Source organism: Vidua chalybeata, chromosome 27, assembly GCF_026979565.1.
Source record: "Vidua chalybeata isolate OUT-0048 chromosome 27, bVidCha1 merged haplotype, whole genome shotgun sequence".
NCBI lineage: Eukaryota > Metazoa > Chordata > Aves > Passeriformes > Viduidae > Vidua > Vidua chalybeata.
Window position 1 is genome coordinate 2,505,539 of NC_071556.1, and position 24,284 is coordinate 2,529,822.

A 24,284-nucleotide genomic window follows, 5' to 3' on the forward strand; every position below is an offset into this window, starting at 1 on the left:
TCCCTCTCCCAACCCTTTCCCTGCACCCAGCACCATTTCCTGCTCCCTAAACCCCATCCTGGAGAAGAGCTGATGCCAGTGAGAAGTTTGAGCCCAGCCTGACCACCAGCCGTGGCCGGGAGCAGGATTATTTGCCGGGCAAAAAGCCATCGCTGCCACCACCTCCACAATGCCACCCGCTGCCAGGCAGATTAGGTGACTTAATCCCTAAGCAAACAAACTGATCCCTAGGTTTTTTTTGTTTGTTTGTTTGTTTTTAATTATTTTATTTTAAACAGAATTCAAGGGCTGCAGACAGCTCATCTCATCCACTCCTCAAGCACTGCAAAGCCCCCTTGAGCAGGATACCCAGCAGTTCCCTGCAGTAGGAAACCTCTGCTGCTGAGGAACTGGGGCTTTTACGCCCTAAAAAAAAGCTTCTGGGATTCTTGTCCCCCCCCCCCCAAAAAAAAGCCACCAAAAAAAACAACCCCAAGCATTGCTGGTACAGGCATCCCAGCGGGGAAGGGGCTGCAGGGCCCACAGCTGGACAGACAGACACATGTGGACAGAGAGCCGCCGGCCGCAGCTGGGCTTAGCTTGTTTTGGAAGTCACGGGTGTTTCAGCGGCGGCGTTTTGCAACCATTCGGTGTCACAACAACAACAACAACTCGCTTCTACTTCGCAAACAGGCCCCGGGGCCGCCCCGGCTCTTTCCTGCTCACGTCAGCTGCAGCAGCCTCACCCGGGCCGCGGCTATTTCCAAACCCGGCCACGGAAAACGACTTGAAGCAGCAGCGAAAGTGAATATTTCATCTTCCCCCCGCACCCAGAGGGGCTCGGAGCTGCCCTCGGGGCGGCACTGGATGCTCAGATCACTGAAAACCCCGCCGGGATGCTGCGAGCCCCAGCATGCCAGCCGGGAGAAGTGGTTGAAAAATCATCTTCTCCCTGCCCGGAACGCCCGGGCCATGGCAGGAAGCGTTTTCTCTCCCGCAGTTTCAATGTTCTCGGATGGCTGCTCGCAGGGCCGGCAGCCCCAGGGGCAGCTCAGCCCCTGGCACGGCCGGAGCTTTCCAGGCTTTGGCAGCTGCAAAGCAGCAGCTATTGAATTACGGGGGATTTTTTTTTTTTTCCTTTTGTTTTTTTTTTTTTTTTTTTTTTTATTTCAACGGAAACTTTACAATAGTAGTAAAAGAAATCATAAACTCAGGGTGTCGGGAGGCGGGCGGCCGCCTCCGTGCGCTGCCCCGGGTATCGGGTGATCGGGAAGGGGAGGACGCTGCGCCCTTATCGGCACACGCACTCCCTGCCCCCTTGGCAGCGGAGCCGGCCGGAGGTTTCGCAGCATAAACATATTTTGCTCAAGCAGACGGCCAGAGTTGAGCTAAGGACAACTAGATAACCAGAGAGCCCCCAAAAAAATCGCCTTTTTACAGCAGTCTCCCCCATCTGTCTCATCCCAGCAAGCCACCAGCCCAGCTTTGCAGAGATAAACACAGGACCAAGAGCAACCCCCCCTTCTCGCAGATCCGCTCCCAGGGTGTTTACCAGCTCTTTGCAGACAGATTGACTCTCCCTCATTTTTTCACACGCCAAAACCGCCGAGAAAGCGGAGGGAACCGGCTCGAGCCCCTCCGGGTCCGTCCTGCAGCGCCGCAGCCGCCCTCGCCACCGGCACTGCCCGGCGCAGCCACCTCCAACCAGCCGGGACCCCGCGGGCTATCGCTGCCTCCATCGCCGGGATGCGGTGGCATTTACACAGCTGCTCAGCAGGAAAATCCCTCTCTCTGCTCCACATAACCCCTCGCATTTAAAGATAACCGGCCTCAGGCTTGCTAATGAGGTTGGGAAATGGGGAGGGGGCTCATTGCATCCCTGCGAGCTCGCTGGGCCCTTCTCCCTCCTAACCGAGTGTGGTCTGAGGTTTTTAGTTGTTGTTGTTGAAATCAGCACAAATTTGCTGCTTCTCGCAGGGTGATAGGTAAGAAAAAAGGAGCACAACCCGGTTTCTGAAGAGTTTGAGGTTGGGGCGTGGGAGGAAACCCCAGAAGTGTGGGGTTTGACAAGGCTGTGCCATCACTGCTGGGGTGGCACGGAGCAGTGAGGGTGACAGCCCCGCACTCCTGGCCTCTCAGCTGGGGACAGCTGTGTCCCCACTGACACCCAGAGCAGTGACTGTGGTGCCACTCGCTCCTCCCTGGTGCCACACGCCACACGAACAGGGTTTTATCTGCGGGGTCAGGGCGTGGGGTGTCACCGTGCCACATCCCCCTGGGCACGGCGGGGGATGTCACCGTGCCACATCCCCCTGGACACGGCAACCCAGCCGTGGCTGCCCGGGGATTTCTCTAGGATTTGTGAAGCGGCGCCTGGGAGTGATGGCAAACCCAGCCGGGGTGTGGAGCGACGCTGGGAGCAAAGTCCATGGTGCCACATCCCTGGCACAGGCACGGCCGTGCCACCCTCGCGTGGCGTGGGAGCCGTGCCCCGTCCCCAGGCTCCCTGTCTGTGTGCCAACACATCACGTGCCGCCGCTGGATGACCCCGGAGGGGAGATTTTTTTTTTTCTTTAAGTGTTGTTGTTTTTTTTTTAACAAAGCCAAAATATTTGCGTCCCCACGGGGACTGAGTCACTGAGCCACGTCTCTGGGTCACTGAGCATGGAACGCCACACTGGGGTCCCGGCAGGACTGGGGACACCCGGCTCCGTGGGGAGGGTCCGGTGCCGGCGGCTCCATCCCTGGCGCTGTCCCCAGTGTTTATACATAGACATGTTTGTGCGCGGCTCCGGCCCCTTCCTCGCTCCCAAACAACTGCAGGAAAGTCAAAAAGTCACAAAAGCTTTCCATTGCCCGAGGAAGGGAGAGAGCGAGGAGTGACTGTGCAAGGGGCCGGGCAGTGCCAACAGCGAGGGACCCCAAATGAGGGGTCAGACCCAAAAAAACAAGGGGTTGGTTTTGATATAGTGATTAAAAGTAGCAGTTTGCTGCAAAGACAACACAGGCAGCACCGGCCACCATCGGGGTTTGTGGGGTGATGTCACCATACTGCTGGCATGATGGTCACAGGGGACGGGATGTGTGGCACCTGGGTGGCACCCGGGTGGCCACCCGGCTGCTCCAGACCCCATTTTTTGGCATTAAAAAAACCGCTTTGGAATAAAAAAATCCTGCGGTTTCTCCGCAGTTTTCCCCCGCAGCCGGAGGGGCTCTCTGCCCGCACCAGGCTGGGGAAAAGCTGCGATTCCTGTCAAGCCGGCGGGAAAAGCCCCGGCTCAGGGATGCGGGGACTTTGCCTGCGGTTTCCGTGGGCGGGAGCAGCTCCGGCAAACAGGCGGCTGAGTCAGCGGGCGGAGGGCGGCCGCGATGCCGCCCCGGCATGTCGGGGTGCGCGGCTGCTTCCCGGAGCCCTGGCAGAGCTCTGCCGCATGAAGGGGAGCCTCAGAGTCCCCGACCCCAAAGATGCTGCCGGGGCCAAGCCGTGCCGTCCTCAGCCCTGGTGCTTCCTCAGCGCCGGAGGCTGGAGAGAACCCAAAGCAAGGCCTGGTGCTGCTGGGGTCTGTGCGAGTCCCCATGGTGCTCAAGGACCCTGTAACCCGGGCTGGGCAGGTCCCCGTGCTCCTGAGCCTCCATCAGCACCGACTGCTGCTCTTCAGGGTGTGAGTGCTGCGAGCCCAGCATCCCTGGTGCTGAATTTGGGCAGTGCCTGGACCCCGACCCCAATGCAGGGACAGAGCGGGGCACCCTGCTTCAACCAAAATCTAGATTTATCATCACCGTGCAAGCAGATCAGCCCCCGGTGGGTGCCCCTCGGCAGGTTCTGGGGTGAGCTGCACCCCGCAGGGCTCAGCCCAGCTGGGATGGGGGAAGGCGGTGCTTGTTTTGGGAGCTGGACGGGAGCCCGGGCCGGAGGCAGCAGCGGCGCAGCTAATCCCAGCCCTCGCAGGGCTGCGCCAGCCCCGGCACATTCTGTCCCTGCCAGCGCCGGGACGGCCACAGGCTTCGCGTGTCACCAGCTCTGGCCCCCGCCACTGACCCCCCGGGCCACCAGACAACAGCCCCAGCCCACTGTGTTCCCTTTGATGTCACCAGGCTGAGCCACCGTGATGGCACCGAGCATCCTCTGGGGACAGGCAGGGCTGGGGGAAGGGGGAGCCCCCCAAAATGCTGCAAAAGGGGCCGCAGGACCGGGGTGTCCCAGCGCCCTGCAGAGCTGTGAGCTGCACTGGGGAGGGGGTTCCCAGCAGCCCTGCAGCCGAGGCAAAGGGGTCCCACAGTTTTGGGACTGAAAAGCAAAAGCGACAGGATAGGGGAGCAGAGCAGGGGCTGGGGGTGGGTTTCCGTGCCCCTCGCAAGGAGCAGGTTCTGACGGATGGTCTGGGCAGCATTTTCCAGCGCACGGGGCCAAGAGCTATAAATAATGCCGGCACTGTAATTGCATCACGCGCCTCCCGCCCGGGGTCGGGTCCCGGTGCTGCCGCGCAGGGCACGGGGCTGTTCCAGCTCAGCAGCCCCCCAGGGAGCCCCAGCCCCCCGTGCCAATAAACCTGCATCGGCCCGGGCTGTTCAAATCAGGACTTTGGAGCCGGGGCGGATAAACAACAGAAGGTTGGAGGGAGCACCGGCAGCGCTGCCAGCAGTTGTGAAAGCACTGCCTGGAAGGGTCTGCACCGTGCCCTGGCTCCAAATGTCCAGAGGAGGTATTTTTAGCCCCTCCAGGGTTCAGGATTCAGGAGTACAGCTCTTTCCTGGCAGGAGCCCCGGCTTGGCCACGGCCCCCCAACCTCGCTGCGCTACTGCCCGACTGTACGAGAAAAACCTGGAGGCGTGTACAAGAATCCCTGCTGGAGAGATCGCTGCCACACGGGCACCGGGAGCGCTGCCCACCGGCGTTGGGTTCCCCGGGCCGGCGTGGCCTGTCCCCGTCACCGTGTGACTGTGACGTGGTTTCACAGAAAGGCACAGCAGGACAGACACGGGGGGCTGGGCACTCGCCTCTCCCTGGGGCTCGGGGAATAAACATCCCCTTGTGCAGCCGGGGCAGATGATCCGGGGCTGACCAGCAGCCCCCGGCCAGCCCGGCTGATGGCACAGAATGGCTCCCTTGTGGCGGGCTGGAGCTGGCTGGGATCAGCCTGGTCACAGGGCTGCCTTCGGGGCCATCTTCACCTGGGGGGTGCAGCGCTGCGCTTCGTGTCCCTTTTGATGTCACCAAAAAACCCCCAAGAGGCCACACCACACTGGTCACCGCTGCTGCCAGTGGCAGATCCAGACATGATCCCCCAAAACAGGGATGCAAACAAATTCCCTGTGAGGCCGGTTAATCCTCCCCCAGGAAAAATTAATCAGAGTACCAGGGATGCCAAATAAAAAACAGATTTGAATAAAGGTTGCAGGAGCACCAGGTTCTCACAGGCAAACACAGGGACAAGTTCTCTCCTCTGGCCCAGGGCAGGAGCACGTGCTCTGATGCAGCTGCGGGGCTGAGGAGCTCAGCAAACAACAAAAAAAAAAAAAAAAAAAAAGGGGGGGGGGGAATCACATTCCAGTGGCAGTACTTTTAAGCAGCACAATCCATGGAAGAGGAAACTAAAGCCCTGATTCAAACCCTGCCTTGCATGCACCAAGATTTGCCATGCTCAGCGGAGATGTGGAACACAGAAATGCTGTGAAAAAACCAAATTCCAGCCCAAGGAAGCAGGTGAAGGAGCCTCCCCGCTCTTCCCACATGGCAGCAGCTCCCAGCCAGCACATGGGGCTGATCCCAGCCCTCCTTGGGACTGGCTGAGCCAATGCAGGAATGTCCCAGCTCCCAGCTGGACCTGCTGGGTCCCTGCCAGGCTTCCAGGATGGCGGAGAATGTGTCTGTCCTCCCAGAGCCTGGACATAAACAGGAAGCAAGCGTGGAAAAATACAACAGGTTTGCTTGTAGCCCTGCACCCCAGGTAAGGGGAAAAGTGCCCAAACTGCCCAGATGTGGAGCTGGAGGCTGAAGGGACCAAACCTGTGGGGAGCAGTGCTGGCAGAGTGACCCAGTTAATCCCAGTGCAGGACTGGGCACAGGCTGGAGCTGGGTGCCTGCAGGGCAGTGAAGAGAGGGCAGGGAGCACTCCCAAACCCCAACAGCCACAGCATGGCTCCAGAAAACGAGAAGCAGAAAGAGGAACAGAAGACTATCCAGGCAACAGTTTGGTTTAAAGAATTTATTTCAGACAAAAAATTCCCCACCAAAAAGTCGTACAAAAAGTGTAGAGACAAAGAGTGGTCATTACAAAAGTGTTCACAGATAGAAAAGACTCATCTGAGCAACCCCAGCACAGAGCCCAAGGCACACTGGCATTGGTTGTGCACGGTCAGGGATTGTCTCAGTGAGGGAATGCAAAGGTCCTCAGCCCCCAAACTCTGCTCAGGTCCTCCTGCAGTGAGCGGGGCCAGCCCCCGGCTTCCTGACCACAACATCCAGCTCACCCTTCCCACACTGGTTCCCACCCAGTGAGCACAGGTTGCTGCTGTGTTCTCACCCCACCAGGGCTTCTGACACCTCAAGGATTCCCAGTCCTGAAGGATTTATCCCAACTCCACATCTCCCATCAGCATCTGTGGCTCTCTCTTCCTTGACCACCAGCCACAGCTCCAGCCCCCAGTGCTGGTACCAGTTTGAGGGTTGGTTTCCCCATCTTGGAGGAGGTACCAGCACACTGTGCAGGTTGGGTGCTGACACTCACGAAGCAGCTTTCCTGTTCTTAGTAAATGGCACCAAAACACTGCCACAGCTCATAAATTCATCCCCCAAGTCCTTGTATCAGCCCTTGGAGGCCTTTAGAGTTTAAGTGGCTCAAGCCATTCCTCCCACAGGTACCCACAGGCTTGTGGCAAAGATTGTCAGCAGTGGCTGAGCCCTCTACTTCATCCAGCCAGGAAAGGAAAGGACCTCTCACTGCCTTGGGGACCTGCAGTCCTGGTGAGCCACAGGCAAAGGGCTGCACCTGCATCGCCCCAGGGCCCAACCCTGAGCACCATCCAAACAAACATTCTCCAGCAATCCTGAGAAACGCCTCCAAGCTCCTGTTTTCCACACCAGGAGCTGACAGAAGTTTTCAGAGCGTGGCACTGCAGGCAAGGGGAGAGCAATCTTGGCTCAAATTCCCTCTTCCAACCCCAAAATCCCGGGGCAGTTCTGAACCCTGCGTGTCCTGCCTGGCTCCACACCGCCAGCCCCTCGTGTTCTCCTACCCGTGCCGGGGCCACGGCACCGCGCTGGCTCTGGGCCCGTGGGACAGTCACGACAGGAGCGGCCGAGGGAGCGGGGTCGGGGTCTCACGTCCCCGTTTCCAGACCCCAATGCTGTGAGGGTGCAAGCTGCCATCCCCAGGGATTGTCACGCTGCCGCACGCAGCCGAGGCGCTTCTCTCAGCAGGTCATGCAGCGCGGGCGGATGCTGTCTGACGCGGGGTTTGGATCCACCTGCAGAGCCAAGGCCACAGTCAAAAACCTCAGCAGTGGCACATGCCAGCCTCCAGCAGCCTCCCAGCCCAGAGGGATTAATCACCTCTGAATAGAGCGGAGGTGGTCGGAAGCGGAATTCCTGGATGTAGGCGAAGAAGGGACCTTCCAGGATGTCCCCGAGCTCGCTGCGGCACGGAGGAGCCAGGCTCTGCTCAGCCTCTGGGCTGGACACGACTGCTGAGTACTCAGGAGGGGCTGAGGAGAAAGGAGAACCATCAGGGATAGCAAACACTCTCCATAAACGGGGGACACACAGGTAAAAGGGCTTCAAACCCACGATTTCCCAAACCCTCTCAGTTCCCCAAGGAAGGAACTCAGGAGATTCAGCACCACAGCCAAAAAAATAGGTTAAAGAAAAGCAAAACTGGCCCAGTTGAGAACTTTGTGTCTCACTCTCCTGACCAGGGGGTTTATCCCAGGGAGAAGGAGATGCTCACCCTCCAGCTGCTCTGGGATGGTGCTGAGCCAGTCCAGGTTGACACTGTACTGGCTGCTGACACTGGAGGTGCGGCTCCCAAAGGGGTGCAGCGGGATGGTCCCGATGACAAGAGGCAGTTCAAGGAGCAGCTTGGACGTCCCAGGAATATCCACACAAACCTGCCGAGACAGAGAGCAGCAGGGAAGCTCAGCTTGGTGGTGTTTTCCCAGTCTGGAGGGGCAGGTATCTCCCCTGAGCTGGGCAGGAGGGGATTCCTGCAGAGCTCCTCGGGAGCTCCCTCACCTTCAGGGAGTATTCCACCTGGATGATGCGGCACTGGAGGATGGACGGCCCCACGGGCGGGATCTTCAGCGCCCGTCCGTGCCACACCTCCCTCTTCCCGGCCGGAATGGGGTCCCCAGTGATGCTGGTCACCACCGACTTCTTCTGCTTCTTGGTGCCCCGGGCAATGAAGGTCTGGGTCTGGATGATGGCTGCCTTGGGCACCACGGCACGGCTCGTGCAGTTGTCGATCTCTGCAAAGATGGGGATGACCTCACCTGCCAAAACAGACACACACACGTTGGAGGAGGGGAGGAAAGCCCAGTCCTGCCTCAAGGAATTGCTGCACAGGCCCACCGAGGGTTGGCCACGCTGTCTGACAGGGCAGGCACGTGGGTTCATCCAGGAGGAGCATCCCAAGGATACTGCCCACACTAAAGCTCTCTGATTTTCTGCCAGCTCACAGTGACCCAAAGCCCCTCCTCTGGGCTCGCTGAGGTTCAAGGGCCCCAGCACCTGGTCTCACCTGGGGTGTAGCCTTTTCGGTCAATCTTGGCAGTCACAGACACTTGGCCACGGTTGCAGTACCAGGCACGAGCAAGTTTCTCCTTAGCACCTGCCTGGGGAGCCTGGAGAAAGGGAAATATTTAGGCTATTTAGTAACTAAGGATGAAACTCATAGCAATCACCTCCCTGGCACCAAGAACCTGCCGGGGAGCATCAGCAACTTCTCAGGTATCTGATGCAAGAAGCTGTTGCAATGCATTAAAGTTTCCAAAAGCAAAGAGGCACAGCTGACCTCTGCCCAGCCCAGGTAATGCTGGAGGGCACAAGTTACAGGGGGGAAAATATTCCCTCTGGAAACCAGGCCTGCATTGCAATGCTGAAGGGGAGGCAGACACCTTCCCCGTGGGCTTCCCGGGTAAGCTTTGGATGCCAGAGCCCCAGGGTGGAGCAGGGGGAGCTCACCAGCAGTGCAGGGGTGTTTATGTCGATGGGTTCAATCACAGTGAACTCCTTCTTTGCTTTCTTCACTGTTGACCAGGGTCTGTGCAGCTTGGCCTTCACCCAGTAGCGCACACTGCCGTGCTTCCCCTCAAAGGAGGTGGCCAGGGTCCTGGGCACGAGCAACAAACAATTTTAGAAGGGTTTTGCTCAAAAAAACTCATTTTCAAGATGTCCTCTCCCCCCAAAAATACCAACTTACTCAGGGAGCTGGAAGGTGAAGGGGAACTCGTGCCTTCCTGCCTGCAGGACAGTGGCCTCACCGTTGTCTGTGGGCAAAACAGATCGAGGAGGATTAGCTCCCTACTTCCTCCCCAGACAGGTCACAGAGGTGTGCAGCACCCAGCAAGGAGCAGCACAAGGGCACAGCAGAGTTTCTGCCAGGGCTGAGCTCCAGCAGCTGTGACACAAGAGCTGGGCACTGTCTGCATTCCATGTGTCTGCAGACAGGCACGGCCCAGGGGCACCTCCTCGGAGAGCTGGGCAGCTTCCCCAGGTGAGCTCTGCTTCATCCTGCAGCCACCTTGCTCCACGGCTTTGGAGTGAGAGCCCAAGGTGCCCAGTTGGAGGGAAAGTGGGCAGCCAAGCCCCCATGCCCCTCAAGAGTTTGCACTCCAGGGCTGAAGGGTTCATTTAGGCCAACCCCTGCCACTCAAAACAAGCTCCTGAACCTCCAGTTTCCCAACGCTGCCTCCTTGCCGTGAATAGCTCAGAGAAAAGGAGCAGTTTTGTCCCAGCCGAGGTGCCCTGCACAGCAGGGGTGCACCCAGAACGTGCAGTGTCTGCAGGGACCTCCACAGCCCATTCCCAGAGCGCTCAGACCCCAAGGCACCCCAGGCACCCAAATTCCAGCTTGTTGGCGTGTCATGCACTCAGCAGCCAAGCTGTCCCCGGCACCCAGACCCTGCAGTTTTGGGGTGCCATGCACCCAGCACCCGCGGCTGCCCCAGGCACCCCGATTTCAACCGGCTGGGGTGTTTGGAGCACCCCAAAACTGAGGTGTTTGGAGCACCCCAGTCCAGGCTGCCCCACACCCCCGTTGTTCCAGCCCTTGGGGTGCCCGGTGCCCCCACCCGACCGGGGGGTGCCGCCCCTGGGGCAGGGGATGCCGTACCTGGCGGTGCCATCAGCGTGTCGCGGTGGCTCAGAAACTCCACCTGGTCGCTGTAGCTCTGCGTGTAGGCGGTGCTGGAGCCGGCGCTGCGGGACTCGGTCCAGTGGACGCGGGCAGCGCCCATCGCCCGCAGCCGCAGCGCCCCGAGCCGCGCGGCCGCCGCCAGCTCCAGCACCACGCGGCCCGACACCGCCTGCCCGGGGCTGAAGGCGGCCGGGCCGTCCCGCTCCGCGCCCTCCAGCACGATCGAGAAGCGTTTGAGGCGATCGAAAATCATGGCGCTGCTCAGCCACGACCGGCTCGATGCGGCTCAGCCCGGCTCGGCTCGGCTGAGCCCGGCTTTAAGCGCCCGGCGCGGCCGGGGGCGGCCCCGGCGGGGCGGGACGGGCCGGCCCCGCCGGGCTCTGCAAAACAAGGCAGGGAGCATGTGCGGATCGGCCCCTCCGCACGGACCGCGGCTGGCGAGAGCTCCCCGCGGGGGTTGGACCGTGCCGTGCCGTGCCGTGCCGTGCCGTGCCGTGTCCGGTCCCAGCCGGTCTCCCCAAATTATCCCGGTGCCGCACCGAGACATCGCCGCGGAATCGCGGGCTGGGCAGGGGCTGAGCACTGCCAGTGCCCGGGGGGAGACTCCCTGTCTGCTGCCGGGTCGTTCAGTGTCCCCCCAAGACTCCCTGCAGCTCCCATTCTCGGCCCCCAAGCCCTTCTCTAGCTTCTGTACTTACCCCACAAATTTCCCTTCCAGCTCCATCCTTGCCCCCGCCCAAACTCCATTCCAGCTCCTATTCTTGACCATCAAAATCCCCTTCCAGCTCCCATCCTTATCTCTCAAACTCCTTTCCAGCTCCTAACCTTGCTCCTCAAAATCCCCATCCTTCACCCCCAAGCCCTCCTCTAATTTCCATCCTTGCCCTCTAAATTCCCCCTCCACTTCCATCCTTGTCCCCCAAAACTCCTTTCCAGCTCCCATCCTTGCCCCTCAAGCTCCCTCACCAGCTTCTGTCCTTGCCCCCCAAAATCCCCATCCTTGCACCCCAAAATCCCCATCCTTGACCCCCAAAATCCCCATCCTTGTCCCTCAAACTCTCCCTGCAGCTCCAATCCTGACATCCCAGCCCATCTTTGCACAGAATCCCCATTCCCAGGGTCACAGCCCTGGGCTGTGGCCAGGGGGGATTCCTCACTGAAGCCTCTCTCCTTCCAGTACCCGCAGGCTGGAAGGAGAGGGCCACACCACACATTGACCCACATCCTTCCCTCCCCAAGAGCCATTCCCAGGGCTCAGAACCGGCCACAGCTGGATCTGGGCTCCTGACACACGGTCTGGGACATCACTCAGTTCTAAGAAATCAAGAACTGGCTGAGGTTCAGCTTGTGCAACGACAGAGTGAGCAATCCTCTTCCCCGGGCTTTTTAACCAGGCAAGCGCCAGTTTTCCACCACATCCTGCTGGGATTGGTGTCCCAAACCCAGTGACAAATTCCACCTGCATGGGCAGGAGCATCCCAGGGACTCGCTCCATCGGCAGCATGCTGGTGGCTCAGCCAAGGTGGGAGTGTAAAAAATGGGAAGTGGTGATTCCAGGTGGACATCACCATCAGCAGCGCCCCGAGATGTTGTAAAAGGGAGGAGAAAGTAATCTCTGCTCCCCAAAAGGGTTAATGCAGCTTTAGAAACTTCCACTTTGGTGATGGCTGTCATGTTTGCGGAGCACCAGAGCCCTGCAGCCCCGGCACGGGCTGGGGATAAGACAGAACAGGCATTAAAAACGTTACTCAGCATTTGGCTGCCTAAGTTTTGGGGATTTTTGAGTTGCTCCCAGCCATGCCGGACAGGACCTGCTGTGCTGAACTCGGCTGATCACAGCCACTTAAAAAATGAGCTGGGCTGAAGCCTGGCACTGCTTTAGCTGTTTCCAAGGCCGGACTGGAATTGTCTGTCTCCCTCCCCAGGGGAAGGGGACTGTGGTTTGTTTTATGTGCACAGCCATTTGCTGCCACGGGCAAACATGAATCATAGCAAAAACTGCTGAGAGGGAGAGGGAAAGGAGGAAGGAAGGCACGTCACAGCACGAGTTAACTGGTGACACCAGCTCTGGGAAAGCGCCTGGTGTCCCTGCAGTGACATGAGAGGTGGGGAGGCTCTTGAGAGGGGCTGGAGCCTTGGCTGGGCCCCTCTCTTTGCTTGGCATCCTGCTCCTCCTCCTCCCGGCACACACCCCTGGGCCGTGACTCAGCCCTCGCCCACGGGATGCGGATCCCTGCAAACCAAACCAAACCAAACCAAACCAAACCAAACCAAACCAAACCAAACCACACCAAATCTCTCTCCCGAGGCAGTGCACGCGATGCCCTCGGCTGTCCCTCGCTGCAGCCACGTGGGGAGGGAGGACAGCCCCTCTCTGACCCCTCCGGGACCCCCACACCCAGAGAGGGTCTCTCCTCTCTCCTGCGATCCCCAGGTGCAGGCGCTGTGCGAGCACAGCCAAGGGCTTTCCTTTCAGGAACGGCCCTGGGTGCCCAAGGCAAGCCCGGCCAGGCCGGGCACAGCGCTCAGAGCAGCATCTCCAACTCTTCAGCCCCATCTAGAGTCTGGCCAGGCTGAAGCCGCTCCCAGCAGGAGCTGACACCCTGCCCGGCTCATGGGGGGCTGCACCTTCCCTGACCCGCTGCTTGGACCTGGTGGCTTCTCCCCACCGAGCCCGGAGTCACACGAGGAACACCAGAGAGAAGGGAATGCAGCAGGTAAATAGGTACGGCAGCAGCCCAGAGTGGGGGTGAGATGGGACAAGCACGTGCTCCCAGGCTGAGGAACCAACCCCATCCCTGCCAGATTTGGGACTGCTGTGCATGGACAAGGATTAAGGTGCTGATTGAGGGCCACCCCGCAAAGGAAGGAGAGCCCTGATGCCATAACTCTCCTGGATGTCTCCATGAAAATAAAATGGATTCTGGATGTTTGCCTCTCCCCAGGGCAGGAACTACACCTTTGGGAAGTGCTGCAGGATCCTTGGAGAGAAAAGATCACTGCACAACAATTCTTTAAGTTTCCTATCCTCCCATCATCTCACGCAGAAGAGCCCAGGGCTCTCCTTGCTGCCTTTGCCCATTAACCCCCTGATTTTCCCTCTGCTCCCGCTCCCTCTCTCAGATGATTACACAACACACGTTCAAAGGCCCTGCCTGAACATCCTTCTTGCACGCTTTTTTCTTGTCTCTCAGCGCAGCACCCCAGTGCCAGCACTCACCACCCTGCCAGGAAACTGCAGATAAACTCAGCTGAGGGGAGAGCAGAAGGGAGGGCGCTTATCTGAGCCCGGCTTCCCTCCTCTGCACTGCCTTGTTACCATGACAAAACCTGCATTTTTTAAACACCACGCAGACACAGCTGATCTCGTGGAGAAGCAACAAGAAAGGAGCAGTCACAGGGACTGACTGTCGGATGGTGGCACGTTTCTCACCAGCTGACATCAGGAAGGCCCTCACGCTGCTGCTGGGGACAGAACAGGGGACAGCAGGATCCAAAGGAAGTTATTTTGGCTGCAGGACAGCCCCTCTCTGCTGTTCATTCCCATAAAACATCCCCATGATCACACGTGTCCCTCTCACAAGGCAGAAAATGAATCTGTGTATGGACAGAGACAATAAAATCCAAGTTCTGGTGAGGCTCTCTGCCCCCCAGGCAGTCCCTGTGCAGTCAGGCTCTGCTCTCTGCTCAGCACTCCCTGTGCAGCCAGGAACCATCAGCTCTGAGGTGTGCAGGCTGCCTGTGAGGCCGAGCAGCTCCTGCAATTCCTGCAGCCCTTGGCCAAGTGCCCTTCCCCAGATGGCTCCAGGGGCTCCTGGAGCACACAATCCCAGCAGCACAATCCAAACGTGCTGGCAGCAGCTTGTGGCTTCCCTACAGACATTCCCTGCAGGGATAACAGGGGATAAAACTCACCCTGTCACCTCAGAGCTAACGGGACATGGACCAAGCACTGCATGACCAAGTGCTCAGGACCTTCACTTCAGGGCAAGGGCTTAATTGTAATTTGGACACTTTGTAGAGGTGCAGCTGCCAAGGGGACATCCTTAGGCACAGCATGGAAGAGCTGCTGCCAAAAGACAGAAACTCCAGGGCAGTGCAGGTGTTTGGAGCAGATGGCAGGGCACAGTTGTCCAGAAATAGAGAAAATTACCTTCCCAGTGCAGTCCAGAGACAGGAACACCTCCAGGAAGACAACTCAGGTCCTCTTTCCATCCCTCCAGTTAATTCCTGCAATGTCTACATTTGCCAGATTGGGCTGGCAGCACTCTCTGGGTTGCAGTTGGCCACTGACTCATTGAAATGCCCTCAGCATAAGTCCTACAGCCATCTCCAGGGCAGGGCAACCAGGCCATGAGAAATGGGGGAAAGGGGGAGGAAATGCAACAGAGGAATGGCTGTGGCACTTGTTGGAGGGGAGGATAAAAGACGTGCATGTTCCTAAGAAAAGCCAGAGTTAAGGAGTGGATGGACAGTTGAGATATCCCATATCCCTCAGCTCTGGATCATTTCATCCCAAGCACACAAAGAGTGGCTTGTGGCATACAAGTGGCTTGTCCTCTTGCAGCAGATCTAAGCAACATGCCAGCTGGGCACGCAGTCCCAGCATCAGGGACCTGAAAACAAACATTGGCTGAAGCACTAAGTGCTCTTTCCACACTTGTAAGCAGACACTCATGTTTGCTCTCCCCTGTGCAAACACAACAAAAGCCACAAATCCCTGGTGCTCCCAAGCCCTGGGTTCACCAGCAGCCTCCTGGAAACCAGCAGCAGAGAGAGAAACCCTGGGCCAAGGTGAGAAAAGGGGCAAGCAGCCCTGCATGGGTCAGCAACACCCACAGGGCTGAGGTTCCTCTGAGGGGACACTCCCAGCCCAACACCCTGGCACACAGGCACACCCAAGGGGGTCCCATCTCCACACACTGGCACACAGACCCATCCAAGAGGGTTCCAGTCCCATGCCCTGGCACACAGACCCATCTAAGAGGGTTCCAGTCCCATACTCTGGCACACAGACCCATCTAAGAGGGTTCTAGTCCCATGCTCTGGCACACAGACCCAACCAGGAGGGTCCCAACCCCACAGCCTGGCACACAGATCCATCCAAGAAAGTCCCAATCCCATACTCTGGCACTCAGACCCATCCAAGAGGGTCCCAATCCCACGCCCTGGCACACAGACCCATCCAAGAAAGTCCCAATCTCATGCCCTGGCACACAGACCCATCCAGGAGGGTTCCAATCCCACAGCCTGGCACACAGACCCATCCAGGAGGGTTCCAATCCCACAGCCTGGCACACAGACCCACCCAAGGGGATCCCAACCCAGAGCCTGGCGCAGCCACCCACCGCGTGGCAGGGCCTTACCGGAGATGAGCTGCCGGCGGCGGTACAGGAAGGTCTGGCAGGCTGTGTGGTCGCGGTAGACGATGTTGAGGCCGATGCTGTGGCTCTCCAGCCAGTGCACGGTGGCCAGGCCCCGGGCGCACACCTCCAGCGCCCGCACCCGCAGCGCCCCGCGCAGCTCCAGCCGCACGCGCCCGTGCAGCAGCTCCCCACCGCCATGGGCCGGGCCGTCGTCCAGCCGCACCTGCAGCCTGCGCACCCGCCCCGGCGGCTGCATGGCTGCTCACCGCGCTGACCCCGCGGCTCCAGGAGGCCGCTGCCTGCCCGGAGCTTTCCAGGCAAAGGAGGAAGAGCAAAGGCTACACCAAAATTCCTGAATTTATCGCGGTTCCTGGCTGGCCCCACCCTGCAGGCCTTCCCGGGGGCTGGACCGAGCCCCTGTTTTGCAGCGATGCTTCAGCGTTGGCCTGATGTGCGTGAGGCTACGATGTCCCGCGGTGACGAGGGACGTGCTTTTGAACTGAGAAAAAAATGTGCCTTCATCTTATCTCTGAGTCACAGACACTGGCGACGTGACACCGGGACGTGCTGGTGGCTGTGCTGGCAGGGAGGGGTGTCACACACCGCCAACCGTGCTGGCAGATCTCACACAGCAGGCAATCAAAGAAAGCCTGTTTGGCCTTCCTGGTTCAGGCATTCCTGGGGCACTGCTGGAATGGGAGAGGAGTTCAGAAAGCAGAGGCCCTCACTCCAAAAACCACCTTTGCTTTCCGTGTCTGAGGTTGCACTAAAACCCACGTGAAAAAGAATGTGAATAATCACAGGGACTCCCAGCAACAGCTCTCCCAGCCAGCTGGTGCCTCCAAGGGTGATTCCAGCACTTGTCCCCGTGGCTGTTCCTGCAGCAGCACAGGTGGCAATGCCACCTCAGGGTCACATCAAAGTAATGGGGCAGACCTGGAGCAGATGCAAGTCCCTGTTACTCCACCAAATGTTGCAAGTGAGGTGTTTGACTGGAGGTGTTTAACAACGTGCTGGCATGAGGGACTGATGGGAGTGCCTGTGTGCACTTGGAAGATGTGAGTGCACGGCTTCTTTGAAGCACGTGTGGAGCAGAGATTGTCTCATTCCTGAAAAATAAAGAGTCAGATCCATAAAGGAAAGCACGAGGCTGGTGGGCCCAGGCACTGCTCACACACAGACTGAAGCAGTTGTGAAATTTCAGTAGCCTCGTGCTCAAAGGGTCCCGAGGAATCAAAGCCATGCGCATGAAAAGCTCCTGAAGTGGCAGCTGTGCCACCCTGCTCGCTCAGCCCCCAAGGGAAGGGGCTGACCAGCCCCCTCTGATCCCTCTGGAGCACACCTAGATCCCAAACAGAGCTAGTGCAAGCTCAGCAGTCAGGAAGCCCATGTGAGTGACCAACTCAACAAAAACACAGGGCTCACCTCTAGGGAAACAGCCCACTCATCACAAGCTGGGCAGAGCTGCCTCGATGTCCTACGGTTCACTGACCTTTGGTTGCAGGCCTTGACACCAAAATCCAAACAGATAATAAGAATATCCCAGATAAACAGAACATCCCATCCCCCACGCAGCCCTGATGGTGCCTCTCGCTCTGTTTGATCTCCTGCCCTTCCTCTGTGCCTCCCCCTACCCCACCTGCCTGTTCCACCCCGGGGCCTGCCCAGAGGCTCTCCGTGGGTCCTGCCATGCTGAGGGATGTGTCACCCACGCCTTTGGGCTAATCTCCTAGTGTTTATTCTTGCTGCCACAACACCTCCTTGTGTCCTCATTCAATCTGAGAAATAGATGTTCCCTGTGTGACAACACACAGCCAAGAGCAGAGCACAGGGATGGCTCTGAGATCCCACGCTGTGTAGGCAGCTCAGAGTGCGTCAGCGGTCGCTGGAGGAGGGAGGACATCACCTTCCTCTGGGGACAGGGCCCTTCCAGGGTCCCCATGGGGACACAGCTCACTTGGGAGTTTGCCTTTTGGATTTCAGTGGGCTTCTGGGCTTGGGTGTGAACTTGCCCCTGTGCTCAGCCCCACAGAGGTTCTGTGCCCTCCTGGGCAGCCCCCGGGATGAGCATTTCATCTGAGGAGACAAAACAGCTTTCAGCTCACTGGGATGGGGCTGAGAAAGGGGCAGGTGGCACCACTGAACCTGGCAGCCCCAAGATCTGAGTGTTGTAACCTCAGGGTCACCCCAGCCGGGCAGCTGCAGCATCCTCTGTCTCCGGTACCTGGCAGATGCTCAGCTTTCTCTGCTGGTGGTGCAGAGGTGTTTACCCTGGCTGGACACCTCTAGCCATGACAATTTTCCTCCTCTGACCCTCTGTGGGGGGCTTCAGTCACCTCCTACCTCCCTCCAACGCTCCCTGGCTTAGGGGTTTGGTTGCCTGTCCTCCCTCTCCCTTCACAATATTTCTCATCTATGACTCTGCTCCCACCTGAGGCTGGAGCAGACAGGGCTTGGTGCTCACTGGTCCATCTCAAGTAGCTCAGGAGCACACTCCAAGGGGAGTGCTGGCTATAAACCCACTTCCCCTGTGGTTAATCCAAGCCTATTAAGGCTGGGCCTGCTGTGGCACGTCTTTAGGGAGTCCCTCTGCTGCATGTGTGGTACCAGCATGGCTGGCGTGCTTCTGACAGAACTTTCATCTGCTGACAGATGGAATCAAAATTAAAATTACATTCGAGGCAGGAGATGAGGAGGCAGCACCAGGAAAGCTCTGTAGTCACAAATACCTGTGTGCATTTCCCCTGATGACAGGAAAAGGCCAGCTCTGCCATCAGCACTTTGCTCAAAACCTTCGCCCAAACAGAAAACAACTCTCAGGGTGAGGAGGCAAATGAAGAAATTCACATGGCAGCTATGGGAATATCACTCCATATGGTAGTTATGGAGCTGCTCCAGAAGTTTAGGGCCAAGGAAAAGACCAATTCAGCTATGATCTGTTCCACATTTAGCAAATCAAATGGCTTAAACACAGATCCATGGCATGAAGGGACCTCTCTCTGAACTGCTGGAAAAACAGGAGGCAACGTCAGAGGAGGATTTTCTTAATGCCTTCCATGACCAGCTCTAACCACATCCCTTCCTGAGGTTGCATAAGCACAGCTTTTGATCAAAAATCCTTTCCTTCCTCCCAAAAATAAATGTAAAACAACTTTTAAAAACAAATGTAGTGATGAAGAAAGATCAAGACACTGCTTCATGTCCCAGAAATCATTCATTTCATTCATTTTACGTAATGAAGCAGCAAAGGGACTGACAGCAGATTGCAGTGAGGTGAGTCACAAGACTGTGGAACAAGGATGTGGTGCACCAGGTGGGATAACTGCAGCATCTGGGGATACAGCAAGTGTGGAACAACCAGAATCACTGAAAATCCCACGTGGGAAGGGACCCACAAGGATCTCAAGTCCAGCAGCAAAAGCTTGGCTGGGAGTGGCTCTGCTTAGTGCTATGAACCTGTTTCATGAAATCAGATTGATTTACTCAAAGGATGATTTATTCAAAAGGTTCTTCCCCCCGAGGCTGCTGGCACTGCCCAGGCTCCCCAGGGAATGGTCCCGGCCCCGAGGCTGCCAGAGCTCCAGGAGCGTTTGGCCAGCGCTCTCAGGGATGCTCAGGGTGGGCTTGGTGGGGTGGCTGTGCAGGGACAGGGCTTGGATTTGATCCCTGAGGGTCCCTCCCAGCTCAGGATATTCTGGGATTCTTTAATTCTCAGCTATAAAAAGAGAAAGCAAAATAACCAAGTAGTTCTTAGAGCTTTAATTAGCAGCAGTGTGAGTGTGACTCTGTGCCCAGCCACGGGAGCCACTGGAGCCCAGAGGAAGCCGGTGGGATGCAGGTGCTGAGTATGGAAAGGGCGGGGGATGGAGAGAGCCCCATCTCTGCCTCCACACAGAATGTTCCCGTCCCAGCACTCAGCCGGGGCTGGGAGGTCTCTTCAGGGGGGACAGGGGAAGATCTCCCTGTCTCCAGGTGACCATGGGGGATGTGAAGATCTGTGTGGACCCTCGGGGCACAACGGGGACTGCTGTCCGCGAGGGCCTCTTAAAGTTGGGTTTCCCAGATTTCTCTGAATCAACCCCGGCCCGGCACAACACAACCACGGCGGCGGGGCCGGCCTGGAACCCCCAGAACGGGGAAACCGGGGGTGAGAAAAGGGCTGGTGGAGGATTGGCTGGAGGGGTGCGGAGGCGGTGAGGGGCACGGACAGCGGGACCGAGCCCCGGGCGGGACCGAGCCCCGGGCAGGGCCCGGCTGGGCCGCGGGGCAGCCGGGCCGCGTTGCCATGGCGATGGGTCCGCCTCCTTCCCGGCGTGCCCCGCGCCCGCACGTGACCTCACACCCGGAAGTGTTGCCATGGCGGCGGGCGCGCTCTGGGGGCTCGTGGCCGCGCTGGAGACGCACCGGGGCCGCGACCGGGCGGTGAGTGAGGGGTCTGAGCCCGCCGGTACCGGGCAGGGAGTGGGGAATGAGGGGTCTGAGCCCACCGGTACCGGGCGGTGAGTGAGGGGTCTGAGCCCGCCGGTACCGGGCGGTGAGTGAGGGGTCTGAGCCCGCCGGTACCGGGCGGTGAGTGAGGGGTCTGAGCCCGCCGGTACCGGGCAGGGAGTGGGGAACGAGGGGTCTGAGCCCGCCGGTACCGGGCGGGGAGTGGGGAATGAGGGGTCTGAGCCCGCCGGTACCGGGCAGGGAGTGGGGAATGAGGGGTCTGAGCCCGCCGGTGCCGGGCGGTGAACGACGGGACCCGGCTCTGCTGTGGCGACCCACCCTTAAGGGGAAGGAAGCGCCTGAGGGATTCCTCAGTGCTCGGTGGTGGAAAGGAACGCCGAAAGGCAGAGGGTGCACAAACGATCCAAGTTTTACCGGTAAATGACGGGATGGAAACGGGAATGGGAGTCCCGGAGCGCAGCGCAATGGGGTTGGGTAAAGGGAAGAGAACTTGGAGAGGTGAATTAGAGAAGGGAGAAGAGAAAGAAAGAGGGAGAAGAGCAGCCCGTGTTCCTCCCGGGCCGTGCAGCCGGTGGTCCCGGGCGCTGAGCGGGCCGTGCCCCGCAGGTCCGGGCGCTGTCCTACGGCTGCCAGCTGGCGGGGGCAGCGCTGCCCGGCCCCGCGGGGCTGCCCGGGGGGCTCCTGGCCGCCTCTGCCCAGCTCAGCTCCTGCCGCACCGCCCTGCGCCTCTTCGACGACCTGGCCATGCTCCGGCACAGCTGCAGCTACGGGCTGGGCCCCGAGGTGAGCGCGGCTCCGGGGGTCCCGGGCAGCCCCCCCGGCCCCGCCGCGGCCGTGCCCCATGTGCCGCTCTGTGCCGCTCCCCGCAGGGCGAGGACGCGCTGGTGCGGGGGCTCTCGGTGCTCTGCAACGTGGCCAACCAGCTCTACTACCCCTGCGAGCACGTGGCGTGGGCGGCGGATGTCGGCATCGTCCGCGCCCGCTCCCGGCAGTGGTGGGCGCGGAGCACGGCGCTGTGGGGCTGTGCCCTGCTCCTGGGCATCCTGCGGTACGGCCGGGATGGGCTCGGGAGCGGGGAGGATCCTGCCCTGGCCCTTCAGCAGAGCTGTGGGAGGTGCTCTTCCTCGCTGAAGCTGTAAGAGGAAAAAAAATAAAACAACTCCTCCTGTTTGGTGCTGTAGGAGAAATAACTGTGTTCTTTTCAGATCCCTGAGAATCTTGTGCCAGTTAAGAAGGAAACTGAGCCAGCGCAAGTGGTATGATTTCCCTCCCTGGCTGTAGAGCTGATCAGGCAATCCGAGTGGTTTGGGTGGAGGGACCTCAAAGCCCATCCAGTGCCACCCCTGCCGTGGCAGGGACACCTTCCACCATCCCAGGCTGCTCCCAGCCCTGTCCAGCCTGGCCTTGGGCACTGCCAGGGATCCAGGGGCAGCCACAGCTGCTCTGGGCACCCTGGGCCAGGGCCTGCCCACCCTCAAAGGGAACAATTCCTGCCCAATCTCCCATCCATCCCTGCCCTCTGGCAGTGGGAGCCATTCCCTGGGTCCTGTCCCTCCATCCCTTGCCCCCAGTCCCTCTCCATCCACACCTGTCAGTTCTCATCTGTAGCCATCCCAGTTCTGAGGATGTGCTGGACTAATGTGGGAAATGGATTTGTAGGGAATTCTCAAAGTTTGACAGAAGGCTCACACAGTGGGCACCTGTATGCAAACCTTGAGATAAGAAATGCTGACTTAGAAATGCCATGGAACAGGACAGACATTGCTGAGAGAGAAATGGAACTAGAAACAAGTTTCAAAGGATGGATTTGTATATAAGATTAGATACTTTGGAGAAATAGAACTGTGAAAGATGTATTGTAGAAGCTGATAGGTCAAGAAATGCTTATAGTGTTTTGTAATTCAGAAATATTTGGCTTCTGATTGTGATGATGTGAATTGTTACACCTGTATTATCTCACCTTTCACATGAGACTGAAAATGGAATAAAAGTTTTCAAAACACCTCTCAGTTACCCCATCTCTGGGTCAGGAAAGGGCTTAGTCTGACAGACTGTCACTAACATCACCTCTTCTTCCAGCAGCTCTTCACCTCAGAGGCAGCAGAAGCTGAGAGCCCAGGTGAAGGCTGAAGTTCTGAGCATCCTCATGGACACAGCAGATCTCTCCAACGCCATCCACTGGCTGCCTCCAGGATTCCTCTGGGCAGGAAAGTTCCCTCCATGGTTAGTAGGACTCCTGGGGACCATCTCCTCCCTGATTGGAATCTACCAGGCATCAAGAGGAGCAAATTCTGAAGCTGCTTAAGCCAGAACTGAGCTTCACAAGCCCAGTTTCCACATGGTAAAAGTGCCTTTAGTGAGGCAGGGTGTATTTTAACTTTCCTGGGTTGTTGATTGTCCTTCCAGATATCCCATAATCAGGACTGGAATCCAGATGCCTGTTGCAAAGGGGATTGTTTGCAGCTGATAATTTTTATCACTCTTCATCAGAGAAATAATTCAGGTGAATCCTCTGAAAATCAAGAATCTCCTACAATGGGTAAAACTGAGGGGGAGAGAGTTGCTTCCAAGATAAATGCAACCTCCCAGTGGTTTTTGCCACTTAAAGGAGCACAGTGGCCAGGTTCTGTGACAGAGAACTGGTAAGGGATGAATCCTGTGAGCTCACACTCTGGGCTTGGTGCTGCACCTGAGCCAGGATGGGACCCCCATCCTGGGAGTTCTCCAGGTGTTTTGGGGTTTGGGCTCAGACAGGAGCCAGCAGGGGTGTTGTTTGTGACCCTTGTGTTTCCTTAGAGGTGAGAGGGGCAGGAAATTGCTGCTGGAAGCAGCGTGGACCTTCCTAGCCTGCCTTGCCCGTTTAAGGAGAGATGTTGGAAGTCGAGACTTCCCCCAGAGCTGAGGCTCCAGCTGTGCCTTTGTGGAATGCCACCGGGTGGAGCTCTTCCACCAGGCTCCAGCAGCTGCCAACGGACCTTTTTTTATTAAAAAAAAAAAAAAAAAAAAGTAGGAAATTTATTCATCACCTTTCAAAGGAGCAATCAAACCAATGGCGAGGTGGGGTTTGCAGTTACAGTTCTGGGCGTTGCCAATAATAAACGGCACAAATGCTTCAAAGGTGGCCTTGGGTGATCATTCCTCCTGATAACAGGGAGAAGTTCTTTATCTTTGGTTCTGGAAAGCTCCAAAGCTTTAGTGCTGTGTGAGCTGCAGCTCCCCACATGTGTCACCAGCCTTCCTCCTGCTGCAGGCCCCTGCCTGATGCCACGGAAATGCATCCCTCGAAAAGAGCTCTGCTTACTCAGCGTGTCCCTGCCCCAGCAGGGCACATGCTGCACTTCCAGGAGGTTTGACCTTGCTTTGTGGGGTTGTTTCTGGCCCGGACACGGGGAGCTGTGTCCTGCCTGTGTTCAAAGAGCAGAGTGAGGCCTGGATATTCTTTATCCTTTGCCCTGTCCTTGGTGTTTATCTGGACCTTTGCCCTGCAGTGTTCCTGAGGATGTGGCTGTGCTGGGGATTTGCTGCCACACTGACAGGATTTGGTACAACTCAGGGCTTACCTGGAGGAGACTCTTGTTTATTCTCTCCTTTTCTCAGTCCTGTGCCTGAACAGGGGGAGAACCCAAGTCCTCTGGCTGTTGCCTGGTGCTGTCACCCACTGTGGTGGCTCCTGCTGCAGTTTAGTGTTTTTTAATAATAAATCAGATTTCTTTTGTATTCTTAACCCCATTGAATCATTCCTCCAGGACTCACTGTACTGCTCAGCACAGGACAATACTATTAGGTATTCATATACTATAGTATTAATACTAATACCATACAGGACAATTTTAGCTCTGCCAATTTAAAAAAAAAACAAGAAACCTCGCATAATCTCTGATGCCAAATTAATAAACCTCTTAACCATGCATTAATTTTAATGTAGAGAAAGGACACTGTAAACTACTCTAAGTGCATTTGCTTCATCAATTTCTCAACAAGTGACCTTAATTTGCAGCTGGTAAAGCTGGAACGTGCAGAGAGAAATCAAAATTGGGTAATTCAGAATTTCTGGAATTTGTATTTTTTTCTTGAGGTGCTTTTGATCCCTGCTGACACACAGTGTTTAAACACCTGTGGTGGCTGCTGCTGCCTCTCC

The 24,284-nt window shown here is 57.7% G+C and overlaps 2 protein-coding genes across 6 annotated transcripts; one reads left to right on the forward strand and one right to left on the reverse strand.

Annotated features, from left to right (window-relative positions):
* Positions 1-6,176: 6,176 nt before the first annotated feature.
* ARRDC2 (arrestin domain containing 2) lies at positions 6,177-15,978 on the reverse strand. Of its 2 annotated transcripts, none has more exons than XM_053965899.1 (8): positions 15,698-15,978; positions 9,396-9,462; positions 9,158-9,305; positions 8,715-8,817; positions 8,210-8,466; positions 7,926-8,085; positions 7,532-7,683; positions 6,177-7,446 (listed from the first exon to the last, which is right to left on the reverse strand). In XM_053965899.1, the coding sequence occupies exons 1-8, from the start codon at positions 15,951-15,953 to the stop codon at positions 7,393-7,395; spliced, it is 1,197 nt and encodes a 398-aa protein (XP_053821874.1). In that variant the 5' UTR covers positions 15,954-15,978; the 3' UTR covers positions 6,177-7,392. The 2 variants fall into 2 exon arrangements, with proteins under 2 accessions (XP_053821874.1, XP_053821873.1); XM_053965898.1 differs by lacking the exon at positions 15,698-15,978 and adding an exon at positions 10,308-11,292.
* A 1,983-nt stretch (positions 15,979-17,961) lies between these two features.
* PEX11G (peroxisomal biogenesis factor 11 gamma) lies at positions 17,962-23,263 on the forward strand. 4 transcript variants are annotated; one of them, XR_008435011.1, is made up of 6 exons: positions 17,962-20,119; positions 20,753-20,929; positions 21,016-21,194; positions 21,352-21,402; positions 22,226-22,649; positions 22,943-23,263. XR_008435011.1 is itself a non-coding variant. In XM_053965912.1 (6 exons), coding segments are annotated over exons 1-6 (618 nt in total). In that variant the 5' UTR covers positions 20,041-20,053; the 3' UTR covers positions 22,554-23,263. The 4 variants fall into 4 exon arrangements, 3 of the variants coding, with proteins under 3 accessions (XP_053821884.1, XP_053821886.1, XP_053821887.1); XM_053965912.1 differs by having other exon boundaries at positions 20,041-20,119; positions 22,226-22,369; positions 22,553-23,263; XM_053965909.1 differs by having other exon boundaries at positions 22,226-23,263.
* Positions 23,264-24,284: the final 1,021 nt, after the last annotated feature.